Source organism: Hemiscyllium ocellatum, chromosome 32, assembly GCF_020745735.1.
Source record: "Hemiscyllium ocellatum isolate sHemOce1 chromosome 32, sHemOce1.pat.X.cur, whole genome shotgun sequence".
Classification (NCBI taxonomy): Eukaryota; Metazoa; Chordata; class Chondrichthyes; order Orectolobiformes; family Hemiscylliidae; genus Hemiscyllium; species Hemiscyllium ocellatum.
Genome location: NC_083432.1, coordinates 9,358,168 through 9,386,041, shown reverse-complemented (window position 1 = coordinate 9,386,041; position 27,874 = coordinate 9,358,168). Strand labels below are relative to the sequence as shown.

At 42.3% G+C, this 27,874-nt stretch overlaps 1 protein-coding gene across 1 annotated transcript in view; it reads right to left on the bottom strand.

Annotated features, from left to right (window-relative positions):
- The window catches only part of LOC132830743 (corticotropin-releasing factor receptor 1-like), a 243,131-nt gene that overhangs the window by 13,299 nt on the left and 201,958 nt on the right, over positions 1 to 27,874 (bottom strand). Inside the window, exon 13 of the mRNA XM_060848580.1 lies at positions 5,617 to 5,658. Within this exon, the coding sequence (XP_060704563.1) occupies positions 5,617 to 5,658 (42 nt within the window). The remainder of the gene's footprint in view (positions 1 to 5,616; positions 5,659 to 27,874) is intronic.

Genomic DNA, 27,874 nt, shown 5'->3' with positions numbered 1-27,874 from the left:
CATCATAAGGTCAGAAGTGGCCATGTTTGTTGAGTTTAGCACAATGTTCAGCATGACTCACAGTTCCTCAGGTACTGATGCCATCAACTTCCAAATTTAGCAAGACCTTGAAAATGTCCAGAATTTGGTTCAACAGTGGCAAGTAACATTAGCAACACACAAATGTTAGGCAATAACCATATCCAGTAAGAGACATTCTAACTCATTGACATTCAAATGTGTTATCTTTACTAAATACTGAAAAGAGTATTTTGCAGGAAGAGAAAACTCACCTTTTGACTCCCCAGAACTAGTCTATTATGTATAAGGCACAGGTCACTAGTGTGATGGAATGTTTCCCTCTTGCCTGGATGAGTGCAGCTCCAACAAAACTCAAGACATTTGACACCATTCAGGACAAACCAACTCCTTGGTTGGTACTACATTCATGAATAGCCATTCCCTCCATCACTGACACTCAGAAGCAGCAGGATATACCAACTACAAGATGCACTGGAGGAATTCACCAAAGACTCACCATGAGAGAATGAGATCTTTCTGGACAGGACCTTCAGCGAGGTTATTACACCGAGCATACCAGAAGAGAGTAGAAGGGAGAAGACGATGAGGAAGGCAGAGATGAGACAAGTGCAAGAGACCCCGGGGGAAACTGTAGAGACAGGCGTCACTGCCAGTCTGAGAGGCGGTCAGGTCTGCCAATCAGAAATTGGAGTGGAGGCAGAGCCTACGAGTCAGACATCACAGTGTCAGGGTAATAGGGGACTCCACAGTGAGAGGGACTGAAAGGGTTTCTGTGGCAACAGGCAGGATTTGAGGATGGTGTGTTGCCTTCCTGGTGCCAGGATTAAGGGCATCGCAGACAGAGTGCGGGAAATCCTCAAGGGCGAAGGTGAAGAGCCAGACGTGGTGGTGCATGTCGGCAAAAATGACGTAGGAAAGAAGAGGAGGGACATTCTACAGTGGGACTTCGGAGAACTTGGAAGAAGGCTGAGAAGCAGGACATCCAATGTGGTTATCTCCGGTTAGCTTCCAGTTCCTTGGGCTGGAGAGGACAGGAACAGATAATGGACCTGAATGTGTGGTTGGGGAGCTGGTGCAGGAAGCAAGGATTTACATTCTTGGATCACTATGGTATGATTAGCGGTAAGGATAAATTATACAAGAGGTATTGGTTGCATCTTAATATGTGGGGGACCAGCATTCTGGCAGGTAGGTATGCCACTGCAACACAGCTACGTTTAAACTAAATAGCGGGGAGGAGGGGACAAGATGGAAGTTTAAGAAGGAAGTTAAAGGGAAAGTTAGAATAAGAGAAGTCAAGAAAGACAACGGAATCAATGGAGCAGAAAACTCAAAAAAGGATCATGCTGTAAGGTCAAGTGAAATAGGGGTTGATAGGAAGGGTGAGTGGAGTAGCAAATTAAAAAAATATTATATATGAATGCACGAAGCTCATTTGAAAATTGGCAGCTACGATGTTGTGGGCATAACTGAGACGTGGCTTCAAGTGGACAGGGCCTGGGAAATGAATATTCAAGGCTATACATGCTATCATAAGGACAGACTGACTGGCAGAGGGGGTGGGGTGGCCCTTTTGGTAAGGAATGATATTCAGTCCCTTGCATGGGGAGTGGGGGGGGAACCTAAAATCGGGGGATGTAGAGTCAGTATGGATAGAGCTGAGAAATTCTTAGGGTAGAAAGACCCTAATGGGAGTTATCTACCGGTCCCCAAACAGTAGCCTGGATGTAGTGTGTAAATTGAATAAGGAGCTGAAATTGGCCTGTTGCAAAGATATTACTACAGTTTCTATGGGGGATTTCAACATGCAGGTAGACTGGGAGAATCAGGATGTTACTGGATCCCAAGAAAGGGAGTTTGTGGAGTGCCTCCGAGATGGATTCTTAGAACAGCTTGTGCTGGAGCCTACCAGCAAGAAAGCAGTTCTGGATCTGGTGTTGTGCAATGAACCGGATTTGATCAGGGAACCCGAAGTAAAGGAGCCATTAGGAGGTAGTGACCACAAAACAATAAGCTTTAATCTGCAGTTTGAAAGGGAGAGGGTAGAATCGGAAGTGACAATATTTCAGTTCAATAAGAGGAACTATGGAGCTATGAGGCAATGGTGCAATACCCTAACAGGGATGATAGTGGAACAACAATGGCAAGTATTTCTGGGTATAATGCAGAAGATGCAGGATCAGTTCATTTCAAAAAGGAAGAAAGATCTGAAGGAGAGGCTGTGGCTGATGAGGGAAGTTAAGGACCATATAAAGACAAAAGAGAAAAAGTGTAATATAGCAAAGATGAGTGGGAAATCGGAGGACTGGGAAGCTTTTAAAGAACAACAGAAGATAACTAAAAAGGAAATACGCAAAGAAAAAATAAGGTATGAAAGTAAACTGGCCAAAAATATAAAGGAGGATAGTAAAGGCTTTTTTAAGTATGTGAAAAGAAAATAAATGGTTAAGACTAAAATTGGGCCCTTGAAGACAGAAGTGGGTGAATTTATTACGGGGAACAAAGAAATGGCAGAAGATTTGAATTGGTACTTTAGATCTGTCTTCACTGGGAAAGACACGAGCAATCTCCCAGATGTAATAGTGGCTGAAGGTCCTGAACTCTAGGTGTTCTTGTACATCAGTCAATGAATGCAAGCATGCAGGTACTGCAGGCAGTGAAGAAAGCTAATAGCATGCTGGCCTTCATAACAAGAGGAATTGAGTATCGAAGCAAAGAGGTCCTTCTGCAGCTGTACAGGGCCCAGGTGAGACCGCACCTGGAATATTGTGCGCAGTTTTGGTCTCCAAATTGGAGGTAAGACATTCTAGCAATTGAGGGAGTGCAGCGTAGGTTCAGGAGGTCAATTCCCGGAATGGCGGAACTAACTTACGCTGAAAGATTGGAGCGACTGGGCTTGTATAAGTTTGAGTTTAGAAGGCTGAGAGGGGATCTGATTGAGATGTATAAGATTATCAAAGGATTGGACACTCTGGAGGCAGGAAGCATGTTTCTGCTGATGGGAGAGTCCCAAACCAGAGGACACAGTTTAAAAATAAGGGGTAGGTCACTTAGAACTGAGTTGAGGAGAAACTTCTTCACCCAGAGAGTGATGGGTGTATGGAATGCTCTGCCCCAAAAGGCTGTGGAGGCCAAATCTCTGGATACTTTCAAGAAATATAGAGCTCTGAAGGATAGTGGATTCAAGGGTTATGGAGATAAGGCAGGAACAGGAGACTGATTGAGAATGATCAGCCATGATCATAAAGAATAATGGTGCTAGCTCGAAGGGCAGAATGGCCTACTTCTGCACCTATTGTCTGTTGTCTATATCCTTCGTCAGCATTGTCCAAACTTGGATACATTACCATCTAAATGGGCAAGAGCAGCAGAAGCATAGGAATACCACTAGCTCCACTCCAAGCCACTCATCATCCAGACTTGGAAATATTCAATGTCACTAGATCAAAATCCAAGAATTCCCTTCTCAATATCACTGTCCCACCCCCAGCTGCAACAATTCAAGAAGGTACTCGCACCACTTTATCAAAATCATTGGGGATGGGCTGACTCAGTCAGCAACATTCCATGAATAACTAAAATGGATCACCCTCCTGCCTTGGGTGTTGTCAGGGATGAATACGTAAAGTCAGGGAGTGTGTTACTCAATGCAGAATTCTCACCATCTGAAGACAAATTGTTACCAGCATTTTCTGTTGTTATTTCCATCTTGACTGATTTCACACACTGATCAACTGAACCAAGATTCTTCTATCTCACACATCCTTATGTCACCTTTATTTTCATGGCTATGCCGCTTCTTTCGGCAGGCTTTTTCAAAATATTTTCTGAAATATTCATTATGTAGCATTAGTCACCTTATTTATATGCTGTTGTCATAGCAATTTTATCAAATCCATTTATCTTTATTTGCTCTTTTTAGCAATGCTTCATTCTAAAGAGACTTCAGTTGTATTTTATCACTATACTTTGTATGGATCTTATTTACTGAAGCCCAGTAACTATGAAACTCTTTGTCCCTTCCAATCCCACACTATTTCTCTTTACCAAAGTTACTCTTGCCTTAACTTTCTACTTTGACGTTCTACATTTTCTGTACCCAAATATCAGTTAATTAAAAGTCTTATCCACAGTCATATTACACAATTTGCCCAGACACTGATTTAAGCCCATCTTATATGGAGCCCATTTTAATGGAACAGTTCCCTCTTACCCCAGCACTGCTGCTGATGTGCCATGCATCAAAACTGTCACAGTCATGCAAATTTGTCTGGTTATCTCCATTTCACCCTCCATTGTTGTTCAATCTGCTGAGTATTTCCAGCATTTTCTCTTTGTATTCACACAATATTTATATGATCTGGAATAATATGTAATAACGATGTTTTCAGAAAAGTGTCTAAGGAAATACTCACCCGATCATCAATGTTTTAATTAAAGATTAATTTGTAATGGTCAAATTGGACTATGACTCAGTACAGCTATTAATTTTAATGAGGGCTAAAGCACTCAATTAAAAACAATATCCTGGAGTTATCATCAAGTTGCAACATGGCTGCCAGTGAAGATGCATGTGGTTGCAGAATGTAACTGGATTTGACATACTATTTTCAAGTCAGTCATGAAAATGTTGCAAGGTGGGCATTTGCTTTGTCAATGAACTGTGCAACGGAAAGAGTATTGGGTGGAGACATATGCTACTGGATGGTCTAAGGAATTGGAGTTAGTGTGCTTCACAGGCTTTGCATATTCTGGAAAGGCTTGTCAAGTTGTGTACATCGTTCGAAGTCAGAGGCTAATATTGCACAGAAGCAGTGCAGCTAAATTCAAAGTGTAGCCGTATGCTCTGAATGAAGGCACAGTGTTTGAAGGTTGGCTACTCATGATTTAGTATATTTTCTTGAGGCTGAGCAGTATAAAGGGATGAGTTCTCAAGTAGCAAGTTTCAAAGTGCTAGTGGGAAGTTTCAAGGTAGAATGTAATGACATATTGTTTATTAGATGCCAGAATCTAATCAAGGATTATTGAGTTTCTTTTGATAAAAATTAAGATACACTTAAGATAAATGAAGAGTGTGGCTGCAATCTAATTGAGATGTTTGGGTGGTTTATAAATTAAATACCATTTTCCTGGAAGTGAGCTGGAATCTAATTGAGGAGCAATTAGGGACAGCAAATTGGCAGGGAATGTTGTGGGAATATGAGATCAGAGGCGAGGGACAGAGGACAGGATGGGGTGTCCTTGACATGTTCAAATGCTTTTATAAATAATTGTTGTACAGACATTTTGCCAGAATAGAGCAATACCTTTAGCAGAGTATTTCATATACATTGCAAAGAACTGACATGTTGGGTGATATAAGTGTCAGTATGTTAAAAACAGTGAGAAGTCCATCAGTAATTCTGAGTATGTTAGAAAAGGAAAAAAAAAGTTAGTCAGAGGGGTGACAAAATGCTTGAAAGGAGAGGAAAGTGAAGGGCCTGGGAGCTTCAGATGGAGGTTGGCTTGGGGTCTGTGTGATAAGAATGAACTCTGTCAATTCTTCATCAGCCAGAGCAAATGTGCCCTGCTGAAGCAGGGATTTCATTTCCTTACCTCACCATTCAAGAAGCAGTAAAAGATGGAGACAAAGAAGCCCTGTGAGGAGAGAAGAGACATTTTAAGAATCATCTGACATTGAATTCAAACATTACAGATCCATATGGATCATTCCCCTTTCATTGCAGGAATTGAACAAGTTTCAGATACAGCAAGAAATTAGACCACACATATGTACCTGTGGTGGGGAATTTTTGGAGTTGATAATCAGAGATGAAGTAGCTGAATATCTTAAAATTTTTCGGTTAATCAGGGTGTGCCAGCATAGATTCATGACAGATAGGTCATGATTGACAACCATCACTGAATTTTTTGAAGAGGTGACTGAGGCAGTGGACAATGGATGTTGTTTAGATTAGATTACCTATAGTGTGGAAACAGGCCCTTTGGCCCAACAAGTCCACACTTACCCTCTGAAGAGCAAGCTACCTTCCCCCCCCCGACTAATGCACCTAACATTATGGGCAATTTAACATGGGCAATTCACCTGACCTGCACATCTTTGGACTGTGGGAGGAAACCCACGCAGTCATGGGGAGAATATGCAGACTCCACACAGACAGTCGCCCGAGGCTGGAATCGAGCATGGGACCCTGGTGCTGTGAGGCAGCACTGAGCCACCGTGCCACCCCGTTTATATGGACTTTCAAGAAATATTTGATAAAGTCCCATAGAAGAGACTGTTAACTAAGAATATAGAGCAAACTGCTGATATGTTTAGGTAATTGGTAGGTGCTCAAACTGACCAACAGTATCCCACAAGGATTAGGGTGCTAAGGCCTCAATTATTCACATTAATTAAACAATTGATTAGATTAGATTAGATTACTTATAGTGTGGAAACAGGCCCTTCGGCCCAACAAGTCCACACTGACCCGCCGAAGCGCAAACCACCCATACCCCTACATTTACCCCTTACCTAACACTACGGGCAATTTAGCATGGCCAATTCACCTGACCCGCACATCTTTGGACTGTGGGAGGAAACCGGAGCACCCGGAGGAAACCCACGCAGACACGGGGAGAATGTGCAAACTCCACACAGTCAGTCGCCTGAGGCGGGAATTGAACCCGGGTCTCTGGTGCTGTGAGGCAACAGTGCTAACCACTGTGCCACCGTGCCCATAAGTAGTGGCATAAAAAATCATATATCCAAGTTGGCTGACAACACAACGTTACGTGTCAATGTAGACAGTGCAGCATAAAATTACAAATGACAGACATGACAGAACTATGGGAGATGAACTGGAACAGGATAACTCAGGGTATTTTCTAGATGGTATGAAGTTAAATACAATGGATGTCCAAAGAGATTTGGAGGTTCAGGTGAATAGATTTTTAAAATGTCATGAACAGGTTCAGAAAATAATCAAGAAAGCTAATGGAATTCTCGCCTTTATATTGGGAGGATAGAAGTACAAGGATGGAGAACTTATGCAAAACCCTGATTGTATGCCACTTGGAATACTTAGGAAGCATATGTTGGCTTTGGAGGGAGTACTACGTAGGTTTGCAGAAATGAAAACTGGACTTTAGGGTTTCGGTTACGAGGACACATATTACAAATTAAAGTCTGTTTTCTACAGGATTGAGAAGTTAAAAGGGTGACCTGACTGAAATCTTCAAACTATTTACAGGAAGAAACAGGGTAACTGAAGATGAACTATTTCCACTAGCCCGTGATTCTAGATCTAGGGGTATAGTCTGAGAAGTAGGGCCAGACCACTCAGGAGAAATGTTAGGAAGAACACCTCTAACATTTCTGGAGTTGGTTCATAAATCAACCATGATTCCCATTGAATGGTGGCACAGGCTTGAGGGGCTGAATGATCTTATGGTAAGTCATCTGGAGGATAAGAATGAAGAAGTGTTAATGCAATTATAAAAGTCTTGAGTGAGACCACACCGGCATATTGTGTACAGTTGGGTTGATCTCCTAAATTAAGGAAAAATAAAATATGTCCTGTAGGGAGTACATGGAAAGTAAACTGCACTGATTGCTGGAATACAAGGATTGTCCTATGAGGGGAATTTGAGTAGACTATTCCTGTCGAACAAAAGGTAATTGCATTCAGACAAAAAATTTCTAAGGGACATGGATGTAGCATATTTGCATTTCCAGAAGGCTTCTGATAATGTCCTTCATAAAAGGCTAGTGGCAAAGTTAAAGCATGAGCTAGGGTAATCTGTTGGCATGGATTGAGAATTGGTTGACACTCAAGAACCAGAGTGGGAATAAATGGGTGGCAGGCAGTGTTTAGTGGGGTACTACAATGATCAGTTCAAGGGTGCCAGTTTTTCATAATATTATAAATGACCTGGATGAGGGAACCAAATGCAACATTTCCAAATTTGCTGATGACACAATACTGGACAGAACAGTGAATTCTGACAGGGATGTAAGGAAGTTTCAAGATGATTTAGACACGTGAGTGACAAAAACAAGGCAGATGCAGTACAATGTGACTAAACGTGAAGTTATAGAGCCATAGATTCACACAGCAATGAAACAAACCTTTATGTCCAATTTGTCCATGCTGACCAGGAATCCCAAACTGAACTAGTCCCATTTGCCTGCATTTGATTCATTTCTCTCTAGATCTTTCCTATTCATGTACCTGTCCAAATGACTTTTAAATGTAAATGTACCCACCTCTACCACTTCTTCTGTGAGCTCATTGCATACATGCACCTCCCTCTGTGTGAAAAGGTTGGTCCACAATTTGGTGTGAAAAGCAGAAAGGAAGAGTATTATTTAAATAATGATGTTTTGGGAAGGATGATTCCTCAGGGATTTGGGTGTCCTTGCCCACCAGTCAATGAAAATAAACAGGTAAGTGCAGCATACAATCGGCAAATGTTATGCTGGCCTTCATTGCAAGAGGATGAATTCAAAAGTAATGATATCTTACTGCAATCATACAGGGACTTATTGAGACCACATTGCATTCAGTTTTGGTCTCACTGCCTAAGAAAGGATATAGTTGACACAGAAGAAGTTCAGCAGAAGTTCACAAGGCTAATATCAAGGATATTAGGGGAGAAATTAGTTCAACTGGGCCTTTATTCTTGAAATACGTAAATTTCTAACAGTGCTGGACAAACAAATGCAGGGACAATGTTTTTCCTGATTGGAGAATCATGAATTGGGGGACACAGGATACAAGGTAAACCAGACGTTTCATCCCCTGTCTAGGTGACATCCTCATTGCTTGGGAGCCTCCTGTAAAGCACTTCTGTGATCTTTCCTCCGGCATTTATAGTGGTTTGAATCTGCCACTTCCGGTTGTCACAGTTCCAGCTGTCTGTTGCAGTGGCCGGTATATTGGGTCCAGGTCGATGTGCTTATTGATTGAATCTGTGGATGAGTGCCATGCCTCTAGGAATTCCCTGGCTGTTCTCTGTTTGGCTTGACCTATAATAGTAGTGTTGTTCCAGTTGAATTCATGTTGCTCGTCATCTGCATGTGTGGCTACTAAGGATAGCTGGTCATGTCGTTTCGTGGCTAGTTGGTGTTCATGGATGCGGATCATTAGCTGTCTTCCTGTTTGTCCTATGTAGTGTTTTGTGCAGTCCTTGCATGGGATTTTGTACACTACATTGGTTTTGCTCATGCTGGGTATCGGGTCCTTCGTTCTAGTGAGTTGTTGTCTGAGAGTGGCTGTTGGTTTGTGTGCTGTTATGAGTCCTAGTGGTCGCAGTAGTTTGGCTCTCAGTTCGGAAATGCTCTTGATGTATGGTGGTGTGGCTAGTCCTTTGGGTTGCAGCACATCCTCATTCCGTTGTCTTTCCCTTGGGCATCTGTTGATGAAATTGCGCGGGTATCCGTTTTTGGCGAATATAATGTATAGGTGCTCTTCTTTTTCTTTTTGCAGTTCTGGTGTACTGCAGTGTGTTGTGCCTTTTTGAATAGTGTCCTGATGCAATTTCTTTTGTATGTGTTGGGGTGGTTGCTTTCATAGTTCAGGACTTGGTCTGTGTGTGTGGCTTTCCTGTATCCCTTTGTGGTGAATTCTCCGTTTGGTGTTCTCTGTACCATCTCGTCTAGGAATGGGAGTTGGTTGTCCTTTTCTTTCTCTCTAGTGAATCGGATTCCTGTGAGCGTTGCATTGATGATCCGATGTGTGTTCTCTATAATTACAAAGGGGTCATCCACATATCTGACCAAGAGTTAGGGTTGAATTTACAGTAAGACTGTTTGTTCTAATCTTTGCATTACCGCTTCTGCTATGAGTCCAGAGATGGGTGAGCCCATGGGTGTGCTGTTGATTTGTTCATATATTTGGTTGTTGAATGTGAAGTGTGTTGTGAGGTACAGGTCCAGTAGTTTGAGTATGCTGTCTTTGTTGATAGGTTCAATGTCCTGTTGTCTGTTCTGTATGTCCAGCAGGTTGGCTGGACAAAACCCTAGCCAGAGAAACAATAGCAACAGACAGCTGGAACTGACAACCGGAAGCGGCAGATTCAAACCACTACAAATGCTGGAGGAAAGATCACAGAAGCGCTTCACAGAAGGTTCCTAAGCAGTGAGGATGTCACCTAGACACAAATTCCCAGCTTGGCGAACAGAACCACAACAACGAGCACCCGAGCTACAAATCTTCTCACAAACTTTGAACAAGGTAAACTATTTAGGACTGAGATGAGGAAACATTTCTTCACTTAAAGTGTAATAAACCTGCAGAATTCTCAACCACAGAAGGCTGTGAAGGCCAAGTCACTGAAGATAGTCAAGGAAGAGATAGATAAGTGTTTCAATTTTTAAAGCATCAAGGGGTATTGAGAGAAATCAGGCATGTGACATTGAGATAGAGAATGAAGTATGATCAGATTGAATGGTGAGCAGATCAAAGGGTTGAATGGTCTGATCCTGCTCCTACTTCCTAACGTTCTGTGTTAATTAATCCATAATTTCCAATCTTCATAGCAGATATTGCAGCACAATAAACCTGTGAGCAAAGTCATGATTTGGAGATACCTGTGTTGGACTGGGGTATACAAAGTTAAAAATCACACAATGCCAGGTTATAGTCCAACAGGTTTAATTGGAAGTACACTAGCTTTCGGAGCGACGCTCCTTCATCAGGTGATTGTGGGATCCCACAATCACCTGATGAAGGAGTGGCGCTCTGAAAGCTAGTGTACTTCCAATTAAACCTATTGAACTATAACCTGATGTTGTGTGATTTTTAACCCTGTGAGCAAAGTTATAGCTATTGAAACAAATAGGATAGTAACAAAGTGAGTACAAAATTGGCTCAGGGCAGGGCACAGACTGTGTTTGTTAATGGCTGGTTTAGGCAAAGGGAAAGCTTTAGTGGAGTTTCCCGGGGATTATGTTGGCACTCTTACATTTCCTCATAACATACCTTAGACCTTTATGTACTAGGTAAAATTTCAAATATTGCAGATATATTTGAAATGTAAGGATTTGAAAAAGAAATAGAAAAGTTGGTGGAATAGGCAGTCAGTCGGAAGATGAAATTCAATGTGGAGAAATGTGAAGTGGTTCATTTTGGTAGAAATAACATGGACAAATAATACAAAGTTAAACTTTCATCTCTAAAGTGAATACAGGAACAAAGGGACATATGTTCATAAGTAAGTCAAGGTGGCAACACATGTTGATAGCACACAGTATGCAGTTTTTAAGGTTTTATTAATTGGACCATTGTGTGCGAGAACAAGGAGAATATATTGAACTTGCTTTAACACAGTTTTGACCTCAAGCTGTGGAATGCGTACTGTTCTGATTACCGTTGTTGAGGAAGGATGTTAGAAAGCCTTTGGAAAGAGTACAGAGAGATACAGATGAGTACTTCTTGGGATAAGGAATCTTAGCTTTGAAGATAGATTGGCAATTTTAGAAAACATTTCCTTGGAGAAGCAAAAATTTGATTAGAGGTATTTAAAATTATGAGGGATCTGGTCAGATTAGATAGGGAGAAGTTTGTGAGAAGTTGAAAAAATAAATAACATCATAGCTGAGTAAAGAGCCAAGCTTTTCACTTTGTACTCATGCAGACAGACCCAAGAATGCCAACTTTCAAACGGACCAATAATTTACATCCGAGGAAGGAAAAAAGTGAGGACTGCAGATGCTGGAGATCAGAGTTGAAAATGTGTTGCTGGAAAAGCGCAGCATCCAAGGAGAAGGAGAATCGACGTTTCAGGCATGAGCCCTTCTTCAGGAATCTGAGGAAGGGATTCTGATTGATTGGCAAGTCCACTCTGATTGAGGTTTTGCCATGGAAATGTACCAGGAAATAATTGTCAGAGAAGCTTTTGCTTAATTCAAAAAGACATAGCACTTGGATATACTACACACTATATGTAACTACCAGAGCTGATAATCAATTCTTGGCAATCTCAATGTGCTGTCAATATCTGAACCTGTATTCAAATAACATGAACAAGCACCAGGCAATGAACACATTCAACAAGAGGGTTTTTAACCTTCTCCCCATGACAGTTAATGGAATTACCATTGCTGAATCCCCCACTACAAACATCCTGGGGATTGATCCTATCATTGACCAGCCAGGTGGGGCTATGACAGCAGATCAGAGACTAGTAATTCTGTGTCATGTAAATTTCCTCCTGACTCCCTAACCATTTTCTACCATCTTCCTGTATACACATTGGAAAGACTATGTTGTCGAGAAGAACACTGAGATACAGGTGCCTACACTAGATGGGATTGATATTCACAAGGGAAGAGGTGTTATCAATTTTGGAAAGTGTGAAAATAGATGAGTCCTGGATGGGATTTATCTTGTGATTCTCTGGGAAGCCAGGGAGGAGATTGCAGGGTCTTTGGCTTTGATCTTTATGTTGTCATTGTCTACAGGAATAGTGCCAGAAGACTGGAGAATAGCAAATCTTGTTCCCTTATTCAAAAATGGGAGGAGAGACAACCCTAGTAATTATAGGCCATTGAGCCTTACTTCAGTTGTAGGTAAAGTATTAGAAAAGGCTATAAGAGATAGGATTTATAATCATCTCGAAGGAATAATTTGATTATGGATAGTCAACAAGGTTTTGTGAAGGGTAGGTCATACCTCACAAAAATTTTGAGTTCTTTGAGAAGGTGACCAAATAGGTGGACATGGGTAAAGTGGTTGATGTGGTGTATGTGGATTTCAGCAAGGCATTTGAGAATGCTCCCAATGGTAGGCAATTACAGAAAATATGGAGGCATGGGTTTGAAGGTGATTTGATGGTTTGGATCAGAGATTGGCGAGCTGAAAGAAAACAGAGGGTGTTGGTTGATGGGAAGTGTTCATCCTAGAGTCCAGTTACTAGCGTTGTACCGCAAGGACCTGGTTTGGGGCCATTTTATAAATGACCTGGATGAGGCCGTAGAAGGATGGGTTAGTAAATTTGCAGTTGACACTAAGGTTGTGGATAGTGCCAAAGAATGTTTCAGGTCACAGAGAGACATAAATAGGCTGCAGAGCTGGGCTGAGAGGTGGCAAATGGAATTCCATTTTCCACCTCTCAGCCCAGCTCTGCAGTGTGAGATGATTCATTTTGGAAAGAACAATAGGAATAAAGAGTACTGAGCTAATGGTAAGATTCTTTGGTAGTGTACATAAGCAGAGAAATCTCAGTGTCCATGTATGCAGATCCCTGAAAGTTGCCACCCAGGTTGATTGGGTTGTTAAGAAGGAATACGAGTGTGTCAGCTTTTATTGGTGGGGAATTGAGTTTTGCAGCCCAAGGTCATGCTGCAGTTGTACAAAACTCTGGTGCAGCCACACTTGGAATATTGCATACAGTTCTGGTCACTGCATTATAGGAAGGATGCGAAAGCTTTGGCAACGTGCAGAGGAGATTTACTAGGATGCTGCCTGGAATGGAAGGAAGGTCTTATGAGGAAAGACTGAGGATCTTGAGGCTGTTTTTATTTGAGAGAAGAAGGTTGAGAGGTGACTTAATTGAGACACATAAGATGATCAGAGGATTAGATTGGACAGTGAGAGCCTTTTTCCTCGGATTGTGATGGCTAGCACGAGGGGACATAGCTTTAAATTGAGTTGCGCTATATATAGGACAAATGTCAGAGATAACTTCTTTATTCAGAGAGTTGTAGGGGCATGGAACGCCCTGCCTGCAATAGTAGTAGATATGCCAACTTTAAAAGCATTTAAATGCTCATTGGATAAATGTATGGATGAAATTGGGAAAGTGTAGGTTAGATGGGCTTCAGATTGGTTTTCACAGGTCGGTGCAACGTCAAGGGCCAAAGGGTCTGTTCTGTACTGTAATGTTCTATTTTCAATGTTCTATGAGTGTGATGGAACACTGTCCACTTATATGGATTAGATTAGATTAGATTAGATTTCCTACAGTGTGGAAACAGGCCCCTTGACCCAACAAGTCCACACCGAGCCTCTGAAGAGCAACCCACCTAGACCTACTCCCCTACATTTACCCCTAACACTATGGGCAATTTAGCATGGACAATTCACCTAACCTGCACATCTTTGGACTGTGGGAGGAAACCGGAGCATCCAGAGGAAACCCACGCAGACACAGGGAGAATGTGCAAACTCCACACAGATAGTTGCCCGAGGTGGGAGTTGAACCCGGGTCCCTGGTACTGTGAGGCAGCAGTGCTAGCCACTGAACTACCATGCCGCCCTTAAAGTGGAGTGCAGCTCTACCCAGGGCAAATCAGTTGATTGACTGGCACCTCATGTAATATCTTCAAAATTCACTCCCTCTCCCCACAATGTTCAGTGGTGACACTGTATTCACTCACAAACTCACTAAGGCTTCTTCAACTGCTCCTTCCAAACTCATGACCACTACTAATTAGAAGGACATGGACAGTGAATGTGTAGGAGTGCCATGACCTACAAGTTCCCTGCCAAGTCACACACTATCATGACTTGAAAATATATCACCATTCCTTCACTGTTGCTGAAGGTTAAAAACCTCACACCATCTTTCTAATAGAACTGTGGTTGTACTTACATCAAGAAGAATGGCAGCTCACCACCATCTTCTCAAAGGAAGTTAAGTATGGAAATTCATGCTGGTTTGCCAGTGACAATGGATAAATGTTTAAAAATTTTATGAAATTTTATGTCAAAATTCATAGTGACATAATAGGCCTTGATCAGCTCTCATTAACACCTTTGTCACCCGTGGGAATATGTTTTCAATAGAACAACCTCTAAACTCCTTCCCCTTGAGTATTTCTGATGCCTGGAGAATACATTTGCTTTATCTGCAACTGCATATCAGAATCTTCATCTGCTCCACCTCAATATCATAATGGTAATGCCAATGAACAGTAATCCAGAGTCCCAGATGAATGTTCTGGGGAAATAGGTTTGAGTACACCATGCTGGTGAATTTGACTTCAATAAAGTCACAAATCAAAAGCTCGCCTATAGGCAGTCATTGTTGATGGGCTGGCTGCTTCATTAATGTATCTCAGAGCATGAAATCTGCTGCCTTTACCCAGTCTGGCTGACATCTAACTTTATAAATATGGTTAATTGTTAACTGCCCTCTGAACTGGCCCAGAAAGTCAATCAGTTGTATTAAATCACTACACAGTCAAAATATTGGCTGATTCAACAGCACCCACATTCAAAATTCCAGGACTCTTTCTCCACTGTTCCCTGTGGTAAAAAATTCCATAGAGATTCCTCCTCATCTCTGTCTTAAACAACAGACCCTTTATTTTGAAGTCATTACCTCAATTTGCTTGCATGATGAACAACATCCTTTTAATATTTACCTTGTTAAGCCCTCTCAGATCTTACATGTTTTAGTAAGGTTCATTATTCTTAATTCCAGTGTGTATTTGCTCAACCAGTTCAACCTTTCCTCATCTGTGTAAAATATCTTCAATACATTCAAACATTCTCCAAATTACTTGGAGATCCAGGTTGACAGAACGTGCAAATCTACTTAACAAGTGTTATTGTTTATCACAAGTAATAAATAACTACAGGTTAACTAACTACAGTAAACAAATATAAATTACTTCCATATAATTAAAGCTCTAATCCCCCTTAAGCACCTCCTCACACAACCTCATCTCAACCAAACTAATTTCCAAACTCCGTGACCTTTGTCTCAGCTAAGCCCTCTACAAATGGATCCTCAGCTTCCTGACCCACAGACCACAATCAGTGAAGTTAGACAACAACTCTTCATCCATGATAATCCTCAACAATGGCACCCTGAAAGGATGCGTACTCACGTCCCTACTCTCTGTATACTTATGACTATTTGGGCAAATCTCTGAAAAATGTCATCGACAAGTTTGCTGATGACACCACCATTTGATATCCAGCTTAAGCTGGATATCAAATAATGATGAGTCAGAATACAGGAAGGAGTTAGAGTGTTTGGTATCGAGGTGCAATGATAACAAACTATCTGTCAATGACAGCAAATCAAAAGAACTGATATTGACCTCAGGAAGAAAGGAAGAGGACACGTCCTTAACATTGATGAATGGAGCTGAGGTGGAGAGGATTGAGAGTGTGACAATCTCTCCCAGACTTCCCACATAGATGTGATGGTCAAGAAAGCACAACAATGTCTCTTCTTCATCAGGAAGCTTAGGAAATTCATCATGTCCATAAGGACCCTTACCAACATTTGCAGATGCACCAGAGAAAGGATTATATTTGAATGCATAACTGCTTGGCATGACAAATGCCATGCTGAGGACCATGAGACACTACAGAAAGTTGTGTGAACAGCCCAGACTATCACAAAAGCAACATCCATCTACACTTCTCATCCCCATGGAAAGTTTGTCAATATCACCAAAGACTGCTCCTACACTGATAATACTCTCTTCCAACCTCTTCCGTGAGGTGAAGATACAAAAACTTGAATGCATGCACTAACAGGTTCAAGAACAGCTTTTATTTTTGCTGAATGGACCTCTCTAATTTCAAATCTAATGTTGACCTTGTTTTTGTGAGCCTTCTGTGCAGCTATAATCCTGTAGCCTCACTCTGTCTAAATACCCTATAATTTTGTATATCCTTGTACGTTATGATCTGCCTGCACTGCTCACAAACAAAAATTTTCACTGTACGTAGGTATACATGTGACAAGAATAAACCAAAACAAGTAACACAGAGGATAAAAACTAAAGCATTGGTGATATGGGTGGAGGAAAAAGTAGTTCACTGGTTCCTGATCACAAGGACAGCTGAAATATGCAGATCAGAATGCTGTTTCTCAGTGATCTTTCTATAGATACTTCAACTGGTTTGCAAGAGGCATAAGGATGACCAGTTCATTTATAAAAGGCTTCTGAGTTATAAATTCAGAGTCACAGCTAACAGCAATTGCTAAAGGAAAGATACAAAAAAAAATAACTGCAGATGCTGGAAATCAGAAACAACAACGGAAATTGTTGAACAAATTCAGCAGGCTGGCAGTATCTGTGGAGAGAAAGCAGAGTCAATGTTTTGGGTCTAATTACTAGCCCCAAATCAATAGCCATTTTGAAAGGTCTGGACAAATCAGCTGTAGCAAATTTGTTTATTTGTTCGGCTTGCTGTCAAAAAACAACATTTAACAGGAAAGTTATAGAATGTGTGGGTCAAACGCAGGCAAATGGGACTAGTTTAGTTTGGAAAACTTGGTTGCCATGGACCAAAGGGTCAGGTTCCGTGCTGTATGACCCCAGGTTTGAAAACAGACAATGTCCTTTCAGATATTTATATCTTTCATCGGGACATGGGATTAAAAAGGAACCCTTTGTGCAAAAGCCTTAGATGGGAATCATGGCTCACCCAAGCTACAATTGAGTTCAATTTCATGGTGAAATCCACTGTCCTACGACAGTGCCTCCTATTGGTTTATTGGTATACCAACGGAGTTTTAATCATGTCAAGGTTTTCCATGTTGACAAAACAAATGGTTAAAGTTCCTGCGGACTTAATGTGCTTTTCTGCAATGGGAGACTGATCTGCTTTTTTTCTCCTATTCTCCTTTTCTCTGGAACTTTTTTTCTGTTTCCTCCATCCTATCTCTCCCCAGATTGTGGGAATTACTAAATCCAGGTTTATTCTGAACTTGAGATTTAAGAATCACTTCCTTGTCATTTACTATGGTAGTTATGTCTCGGGTTAACTGAACCTTTTATTCCACCACTTTATTAAGGTTGTATGTGAGGCAGGTTTTGAACGTGAGTATTAGGATTATTTTCCTTTAATCCTTCATTGTGTGGTCAATTTTGTGTGGTCAACTCAGTGAAATGTGAATTGTTGAGTTCTTTTGAATTTGACGAAGGTCTGAGTAGTTCACGTGAAAGAATTGTTAACTCTCTGACAGTATGTTTCTGGCACTTAAGCACTGAAGATAGCACTTTTGCCTATAGCTTGCATTGGAATGAACGTTTCTGTTTTTTTCTCTATAAGATGACTTTGCATTAACAGAGTTAATACTGGCCACTTCCAGGCTCCACTTTGGGGGCTCACTTCAGCATAGTTTGGATAGGGGAGGCATCACAATACATTGGGAAATTGATGGTGACCATTGAGTTTTGAATTACTTGTAGGGAATAAGTGGAGACATTCTATCTGTAAATACCATCATCTTTAGGTATTTGGACAACAAGTGAACAGATATTGTTTGTACAGAGTTTAATGTAAAATAGAATCATCCCATTCAGGAACCAACTTCAAACTCAAAGCACCATGCAATGGAGAAATAAAACTTCTCCTAGCACATTTTTTTCTTTACTCATTCCTGGGATGAGGGCATCATTTTCTATAGAGCATTTATTGCCCATCCCTAATTGCCCAGATGGCAGTTAAGAGTCAACCACATTGTTGTGTGTCTGTAGTATGCCTAGACCAGACTAGGTAAGAATGGCAGTTTCCTTCCCTAAGGAATATTAGTAAACGAGATACATTTTTCCAATAATTAACAATGGATTCATGGTCATTGTCAGATTCATAATTCCAGATTTTCTTTTTGTTTCTTGAATTCACATTCCACCATCTGCTGTGGTAGGATTTGAACCTGGGTCAAATGTATATTTATCTCTCAACCTGGAAGCCCAGGATAATGTTCTGGGTCACAGAGTCATAGAACATAGAACATAGAACATAGAAGGATACAGCGCAGTACAGGCCCTTCGGCCCTCGATGTTGCGCCGACCGAGTCCTACCTAACCTATACTAGCCCAATAACTTCCAAATGCCTATCCAATGCCCGCTTAAATGAACATAAAGAAGGAGAGTTCACCACTGATACGGGCAGGGCATTCCATGAACTCACAACCCGCTGTGTGAAGAATCTACCCCTAACATCTGTCCTATACCTACCACCCCTTAATTTAAAGCTATGTCCCCTAGTAACACCTGACTCCATTAGCGGTAAAAGGTTCTTAGTATCTACCCTATCTAAACCCCTAATCATCTTATACACTTCTATCAGATCTCCCCTAAACCTTCTCTTCTCCAATGAGAACAGCCCCAAGTGCCTCAGCCTTTCCTCATACGATCTTCCTACCATGCCAGGCAACATCCTGGTAAACCTCCTCTGCACTCGTTCTAAAGCTTCCACATCCTTCCTATAGTATGGCGACCAAAACTGCACACAATACTCCAGATGAGGCCTCACCAGAGTCTTATACAACTGCAACATGACCTCAGGACTCCGGAACTCAATTCCTCTGCCAATAAAGCCCAGTACACCATATGCCTTCCTCACAGCACTATTTACCTGGGTGGCAACTTTCAGAGATCTGTGTACATAGACACCAAGATCCCTCTGCTCATCCACACTACCAAGTAGCCTACCATTAGCCCAGTAATCCACCATCTTGTTATTCCTACCAAAGTGAACGACTTCGCACTTAGCTACATTGAATTCCATTTGCCACATTTCCGCCCAGCTCTGCAACTTATCTATATCCCGCTGTAACCTACCACTTCCTTCCTCACTATCCACAACTCCACCGACTTTTGTGTCATCCGCAAACTTGCTTACCCAGCTTTCAAGTCCTTCCTCTAGATCATTTATAAAGATAACAAAAAGCAATGGTCCCAAAACAGATCCTTGTGGTACACCGCTAGTAACTGCACTCCAAGATGAACATAATCCATCAACTACTACCCTCTGTCTCCTTCCAGCCAGCCAATTCCTAATCCAAACCTCTAATGTATCCTCAATGCCATACCTCCGAAGTTTTAGCATTAGCCTACCATGGGGAACCTTATCGAACGCCTTACTAAAATCCATATACACAACATCTACTGCTTTACCCTCATCCACTTCCATAGTCACCTTCTCAAAGAACTCAATAAGGTTTGTGAGGCACGACCTGCCCTTCACAAAACCATGCTGGCTATCCCTGATCACGTTATTCCTACCCAGATGTTCATAAATCTTATCCCTTACCATTCTCTCTAAGACTTTGCCCACCACTGAAGTCAGACTCACTGGCCTATAGTTACTAGGGCTATCCCTACTCCCTTTCTTGAACAATGGGACCACATTTGCTATCCTCCAGTCCTCTGGTACTATTCCCGTTGACAATGACGACATAAAAATCCAGGCCAATGGCTCTGCTATCTCCTCCCTAGCTTCCCATAGGATCCTGGGGTAAATGCCATCAGGCCCAGGAGACTTATCTATATTCATCCTCTCCAATATTCCCAAAACCTCTTCCCTGCATATTTCCAGGGCATCCATTCTAATTATTTGTGATTCCATATTCACATCAGCAGTGTCCTGTTCCTGAGTGAATACTGATGAAAAGTACTGATTTAATGTCTCTCCAATCTCCTCCGCCTCCACACACAACTTCCCACTACTATCCTTGACTGGACCGATACCTACCCTAGTCATCCTTTTATTCTTGACATACCTATAGAAAGCCTTTGGGTTTTCCCTAATCCTACCAGCTAAAGACTTTTCATGTCCCCTTCTCGCTTTTCTTAGCTCCCTCTTTAGCTCCTTCCTGGCTACCTTATAACTCTCAATCGCCCCTACTGAACCTTCACGCCTCATCTTTACATATGCCGCCTTCTTCCCTTTCACAAGGGACTCCAATTCCTTACTAAACCACGGCTGCCTCACAAGGCCCTTTACACCATGCCTGACTGGTACATACCTATCGAGGACACACAGTAGCTGCTCCTTGAACAATCCCCACATCTCATTAGTGTTCTTCTCTTGAAGCCTGTTTTTCCAATCCACACAACCTAAGTCATGCCTCACTGCATCATAATTTCCCTGCCCCCAGCTATAGCTCTTGCCCTGCGGCGCACGATTATCCCTCTCCATCACTAAAGTAAAAGTCACCGAGTTGTGGTCACTGTCCCCGAAGTGCTCACCTACCTCCAAGTCTAACACCTGGCCTGGTTCATTACCTAGAACCAAATCCAATATAGCCTCCCCTCTTGTTGGCCTGTCGACATATTGTGTCAGGAAACCCTCCTGCACACATTGTACAAACACCGACCCATCTAATGAACTCGAGCTATAGCTCTCCCAGTCAATATCTGGGAAGTTAAAGTCCCCCATAACAACCACCCTGCTACCTTCACTCTTTTCCTGAATCATCCTCGCAATATTATCCTCTACTTCTCTAGGACTATTAGGAGGCCTGTAGAAAACACCTAACAGGGTGACCTCACCTTTCCTATTTCTAACCTCAGCCCAAACTACCTCAGATGGCAAGTCCTCTTCCATCGTCCATTCCACAGCTGTGATACTGTCTTTGACAAGTAATGCCACGCCTCCCCCTTTTTTACCCCCATGTCTGATCCTACTAAAACATTTGAACCCTGGAACGTGCAACAGCCATTCTTGTCCCTGTTCTACCCACGTCTCTGTAATGGCCACAACATCGAAGTCCCAGGTACCAACCCACGCTGCAAGTTCACCTACCTTATTCCTTATACTTCTGGCATTGAAGTATACACACTTCAATCCACCTTTCTGGTTACAGGCACCCTCCTTAGAGATCGTTGCATTATTCCTAACCTCCCTACACTCAAGGTCCTGTACCCTAAAGCTACAGTCCTGGTTCCCATGCCCCCGCGGAGTTAGTTTAAACCCTCCCAAAGAGCACTAGCAAACCTCCCCCCAAGGACACTGGTGCCCCTCAGGTTCAGGTGTAGCCCATCCTTTTTATAGAGGTCCCACCTTCCCCAGAAAGGACCCCAGTTGTCCAGAAACCGGAATCCCTCCCTCCTGCACCATCCCTGTAGCCACGCATTTAACTGTTCTCTCTCCCTATTCCTCGACTCTCTTTCACGTGGCACGGGTAACAAACCAGAGACTACAACTCTGTTTGTTCTAACTCTGAGCTTCCAACCTAGCTCCCTGAAAGCCTGTCTGACATCCTCACCCTTCTTCCTACCTATATCGTTGGTTCCAACGTGGACCACGATCTGGGGCTGCTCCCCCTCCCCCTTAAGGACCCGGAAAACACGATCAGCGACATCACGTACCCTTGCACCTGGGAGGCAACATACCAAACGTGAGTCCCTGTCGCCCCCACAAAACCGTCTGTCTGTACCCCTCACTATCGAGTCCCCAAGAACTATTGCTCTACCTTTCTCCACCCTTCCCTTCTGAGCAACGGGGCCAGGCTCCGTGCCAGAGGCCTGAACCTCGTTGCTTGCCCCTGGTAAGTCATCCCCCCCACAAGTCATAGAATCCTTGCAGTTTGTGAGTTGATCATTCAGCCCATTGAGTCCACACTGACCCTGCAAAGAGCATACGACCCAGACTCACTGTCTACCCTATCGCTGTAACTCTGCATTTCTCATGGCCATTCCACCTAACACATCCTTGAACTGTGGGAGGAAAACAGAACACCCAGAGGAATCCCACAAAGACAAGGAGAGATTGTGCAAACTCTAAACAGATTGAACCCAGGTCCTTTGGGGCAGCAGTGTTCACCACTGAGCTGCTCTTTTATTTTAAAGGATAACATTATTTTTAAATGTCATCCAGATCTAATCAACTTTTTATTGTAGCTTTTTTTGTCATCAATAATTATGCAGAAAAGAAATTCACAATATTTTTCCGTTCTGTATTTGACTGATCTCCATGAAGCATAATCTTCTTGCTTTTCCTCTTATAAGCTAGCAGAATAGAATTCTTCCTAACTGTTAGTCTAAAAGACTGGATTACAATTGTTGTGTTAATTTACAGACTTTTATCATATGCTACTATGGTTATGTCTAATTTTGAACTGATAAGACAACCATTGAAGATCCCTGTGTTTTCTACAAAATTGAAACAATCCTTTTACAGATAACTTAAAGCAATGTGGCCTTAAATTGGCAGAGAATATATGAAAATATGGCTAACATAATCAACCTGACCACTTCTGAGGGGCTGTTGAATTTCTTTCAGACTTTGTCCGTATTCATGAGGGTAGATTCTTCAGAATGAATGCCAAATCGGTTGGGTTCCATTACCATCTCATGAGTCATGGGTTCTATTCCCACTATGGTAATTGATGGAATTAAATTTAGTCTGTGAATCTGGAGTACAAAGCTAGTCTTGATGACTGTGACAAATATTGTTGTAAAAACTCATTTAGTTCACAAATATACTGTAGAATAGAAAATGTGCCATCTGCATCTGTTCTAACACATATAGAACTCCAGAAGCACAGAAAGGTGGTTGACTATTAACTCTGAAAAGGCTAGTAAATCAAGAAGTTTAAGGGATTTTTTTCGTTCTTTCACTCATGGGTTCTGCGCTTCGCTGTCTGATCAGCATTTAGTGCCCATCTCTAGTTGCCCTAAAGAAAATAGTGATGAGCTATCTTAAACCACTACAGACAAGCAGGAGGCTAGGAGAACACAGCAAGCCAGGCAGCATTAGGAGGTGAAGAAATCAATGTTTCGAGTGTAACCTTACTTCATGGCTGCTTGTCTACTTTGGATTCCAGTATCTGCAGTTTTTTTGTCACCATCTTAAACCACTGCATTCCATGTGTAGTAGATACACCGACAAGGCTCTTAAGGCATCATTGAGGATAGCGATCTTGTGAAGCCTCTTCCACCATTGAGTTGTTTAATTGTTCACTACCATTCATGACTGGATGTAGCAAGACTCCAGAGCTTCAGTCTGATCCATCAGTTCCAGGATTGCTTAGCTCAGTGTCTCGCTTACTGCTTGTTGTTTAGCATGCAAGTAGTACTGCTTAGTAGCTTCACCAAGTTTATAGCTATGCCTGGTGCTGCTTCTAGCTATCCCTCCTGCACTCTCCATTGAACCAAGATTGATCCCCTGGCTTGATGGTATTGGTTGAGTGGGTCATTTGCCAGGTCATGACATTGCAGATTGTGTTGGAGTACATTCTGCTACCATTGATGGTTCATAGTGCCTTATGAATACCCAGACTTGAGTTGCTTGATCTGTTCAAGGTATGTCCCATTTAGCACAGTGATAGTGGCACATTATACGATGGGGGGTGTTCTCAATGTAAGGGGGGTCTTTGTCACCACACGGACTGGTCTCTCTTCTGCCATGGACAGATTCTTCTGCTGCTGGCAGATTGGTAAGGATAAGGAGGGGGAATGTTCTTCCCTCTGATTCCTCATCACCTTCCACAGACTCAGAATGGCAGCTGTCTGTTAGGACATGAACAGCTCAATCAGTAGCTCTAATGTTGCTGTCACCGTGCCCTTGCTATCCTCCATTCTTCATCCAAGTGCTGTTCAACATGAAGGACTACAGATTAATTGGTCAAGGGAGGAGGGCACATAGTAATGAGCAAAAGAATTCTTTGTCCCATGTTTAACCTGAAGCCATGAGACTTCATAGGATCAATGTTGCGAACATCCGGTGCAACTCCCTCCTAACTGTATACCACTTTGTCCACATGTGTGCTGGGTCTGCCCTGCTGGTGGAACAGGGCATATTCAGGGACAGTGATGGTGCCTGTATCATGTGATTCCATGAATATGATGATGTCAGGTTGTTGCTTGACTCATGGATAGACACTTGGCAGTTAGTACAAAGAAGGGTGTGTCTGATCTTTGAATAGGATAAAAGATGGGTGCAACATCGAGGGACGAAGGCCTGTACTGTGCTGTATGTTCTATGTTCTATCTGTGAGATGGCTCTCTCAATTTTGGCACTAGTCTCAAGTCGGTATTCAGGAGAATTTTGAAGGGTCGACAATCCTTTGTTTTTGTTGTTGTCATTTCCAATGTCTCGGACAATACTCATTGGTCCATCTGATTTTATTTCTTTATTGAGCCTTCATAGCAACTATTACAACTGAGTGGCTTGCTAGGCCATTTCAGAGGCCTGTTGAGAGTCAACCACATTGCTGCGGCACTGGAGTCACATGTAGGCTAGACCAGATTGGGAGAATAGAGATTTCATTTTATTGAATCATGTGGGTTTTTCCTGACAATCAACAATGGTTTCATGGTAACTGGTAGATTTTTAATTCCATACATTATTTATTGAATTGAAATTGTCTGTCGTGGGATTCAAAACCATCCCCAGATCATTTGCTAAGTTTCTGGATTGATAGTTGAGTGATGGCACTACCAGGCCATAGCTTTTACCACTTAGAAATGGGAAACAAATGCTACCAAAGCGTAAGCTGAAGAGAAAAAACATACATGCCACATGTTCCCAAGTTTCTAACACTAACCATGCCACCATTAGCAGTTGTGTGTAAAGTTTCTTGGGTCCCACTATCAGAATAAAGTAGCAGCTAGACTAAATCAGAAGCCTAGGCAGAAGTGGGTACTGCCGATGCTGGAGATTAGAGTCAAGATTCGAGTGGTGCTGGAAAAGCACAACAGGTCAAGCAGTATGTCAGGAGCAAGAAAATCGATATTTCAGGCAAAAAAATGATGAAGCGCTTTTGCCCAAAACGTCGATTTTCCTGCTCCTTGAATGTTGCCTGACCTGCTGTGCTTTTCTAGAACCACTCTAATCTTCACTTCAAATTAGAAGCCTGTCATCCAAAGAGCTGCAAATGCCTGAACCCATACACCCATAGACACCCAATCATGAAGGATACCCAGAGCTCAACAGATTGCAGAGTACTAAGAGAACCAAGAAATATGAAACAGTGGAAAGAACAGCTATGTTTGAGACTAACCTTGATCCAATTGAATAATGGTGGAGCGAACCCCAGGTATTTGCAGCCCTAACTCCTGCATGTCCCAGGGTGTGGAATGCACTCCCTGGATCTTTGCACCTCTCTAGCTTTCATTCTTTCATGAAGAAAAGAGGGATGAAGAAATTGGAGGCAGTTCAGAGTCTCCAAAGAATAAACAGCTTCTAACTGACCTCAGGATGGTGTTAAAGTGGCAGAACAAGATTCATGAGAGCACAGAATAATATATTGTGCACACCGTGGCAGTAAAGACCCTTTATTCATAAGTGAAAATGGGTGCTATGAAGAATTGTACATGTCTCTTCTGTATAATTCAACCTCAGATCATATGTGTCTTTTATGATTAAATTACAGATCATGAATGTCCTGAATAATTGAGACGAGGTTATGTCGCAGGATGACAGAATTGTTGCAGTGTAGAAGGAAGCCATCTGACCCATTGTGGCTGCACTGATACTTCAAATGAGCAGCATTAATTCATGCTAATCTTTTGTTTTTTTTCTTCTCCATACCTATGCACATTATTTCTATCAAAATAATTATCAAATGCCCTCTTAAATTCCTCAATTGAACCTGCCTGCTCTATATTTCCAGGCAATGCAGTTCCATACACTAACTACTCTGTGCGTGAAAACGTTTTTTTTCTCTTATCGCCCTTTCTCACATCAGTTAAAATTCATGCTCGCTCATTCCTTTCATGAGCAAAACAGCTTTTCTCTATCTATTTTATCCAATCCTCAATCATCCTTCTTCTCTCTAAGGAAAAGGAGTAACTTCTTCAATCTATCCTGGAACCAAATTTCTAAATCACTTCTGCACTGCGTTCATATCTTTCCTATAATGTGGTACCCATAGCGGGACACAATACTCCAGCTGGAAGAATACAGCAAGCCAGGCAACATCAGGTGGCAGAGAAGTCAATGTTTCAGGTATAACCCTTCTTCAGGACTGGGGGTGGGGATAAGGGGAGTTGCAGATAAAGAGAGTGAGAGAGGGGTTGAGGGAGGGTGTTTTGGGTGGGGAGAGGGGTGGAGTGGAGAGGTAGTGATAGGATACAGTCTGGTTGGCAGCTAGTAGCTGGAAGCAAGGATCTGTCGGTGGAATGGAAGGGATTAGGAGGGGCTGGAAAGGGAGTTGGTGGATGGGAAAGGAGGGTATTTGAAATTGGAGAACTCAGTGCCTACTTGCTGTTGTACTCTATGCCCTTATTAATAAAGGCAAGGATATTTAATACTCTGTCCACCTTTCCTACTGTCTTCAATGTCTGTGTACATAAACACCCAGGTCCCTCTGCTCTTGTAGAAAGAACAAAGAACAAAGAAAATTTACAGCCCAGGAACAGGCCTGTCAGGCCTCCCAGCCTGAGCCGATCCAAATCCACTGCATAAACCTGTTGCCCAATTCCTAAGCAACTGTATCCCTTGCTCCCCGCCTACTCATGTATCTGTACAGATGCATCTTAAATGAATCAACCGTGCCTGCCTCTACTACTGCTGCTGGCAACACGTTCCGGGCACCTACAACCCTCTGTGTGGGGTACTTGCCCTGTGTATCCCCCTTAAAATTTTCACCTCTCACCACGAAAGCATGACCTCTCGTTATTGAATACTTTACCCTGGGAAAAAAAACTTCTCTATCTGTCCTGTCTATACCCTTCACGATTTTGTAGACCTCAATTGGGTCCACCCCCAGTCTCCTTTTTTCCAAATGAATACAATCCTTACATACTCAACCTCTCTTCATAGCTAACACCATCCATACCAGGCAACATCTTCGTAAACCTTCTCTGCACTCTCTTCAAAACATCCACATCCTTTCGGTAATGTGACGACCAGAACTGAACAAAGTATTCAAAATGTGGTGGAACCAATGTCTTATACACTTTTAACATGACCCTATTCGGACAACAAGCAAAACTATTGTCATTTACAAAACACCTTATCAAACACTACATTGGACAAACAGGCAGAAAACTGGCCACCAGGATTCATGAACATCAACTAGCCACAAAACGATATGACCCACTTTTTCACCAGATGAGGAAGGACACCACTTCGACTGGTACAACACACCCATCCAGGACAAGCCAAACAGAGACATGCACGAGAATTCCTAAAAACATGGCAATCCAACTGGAACTCT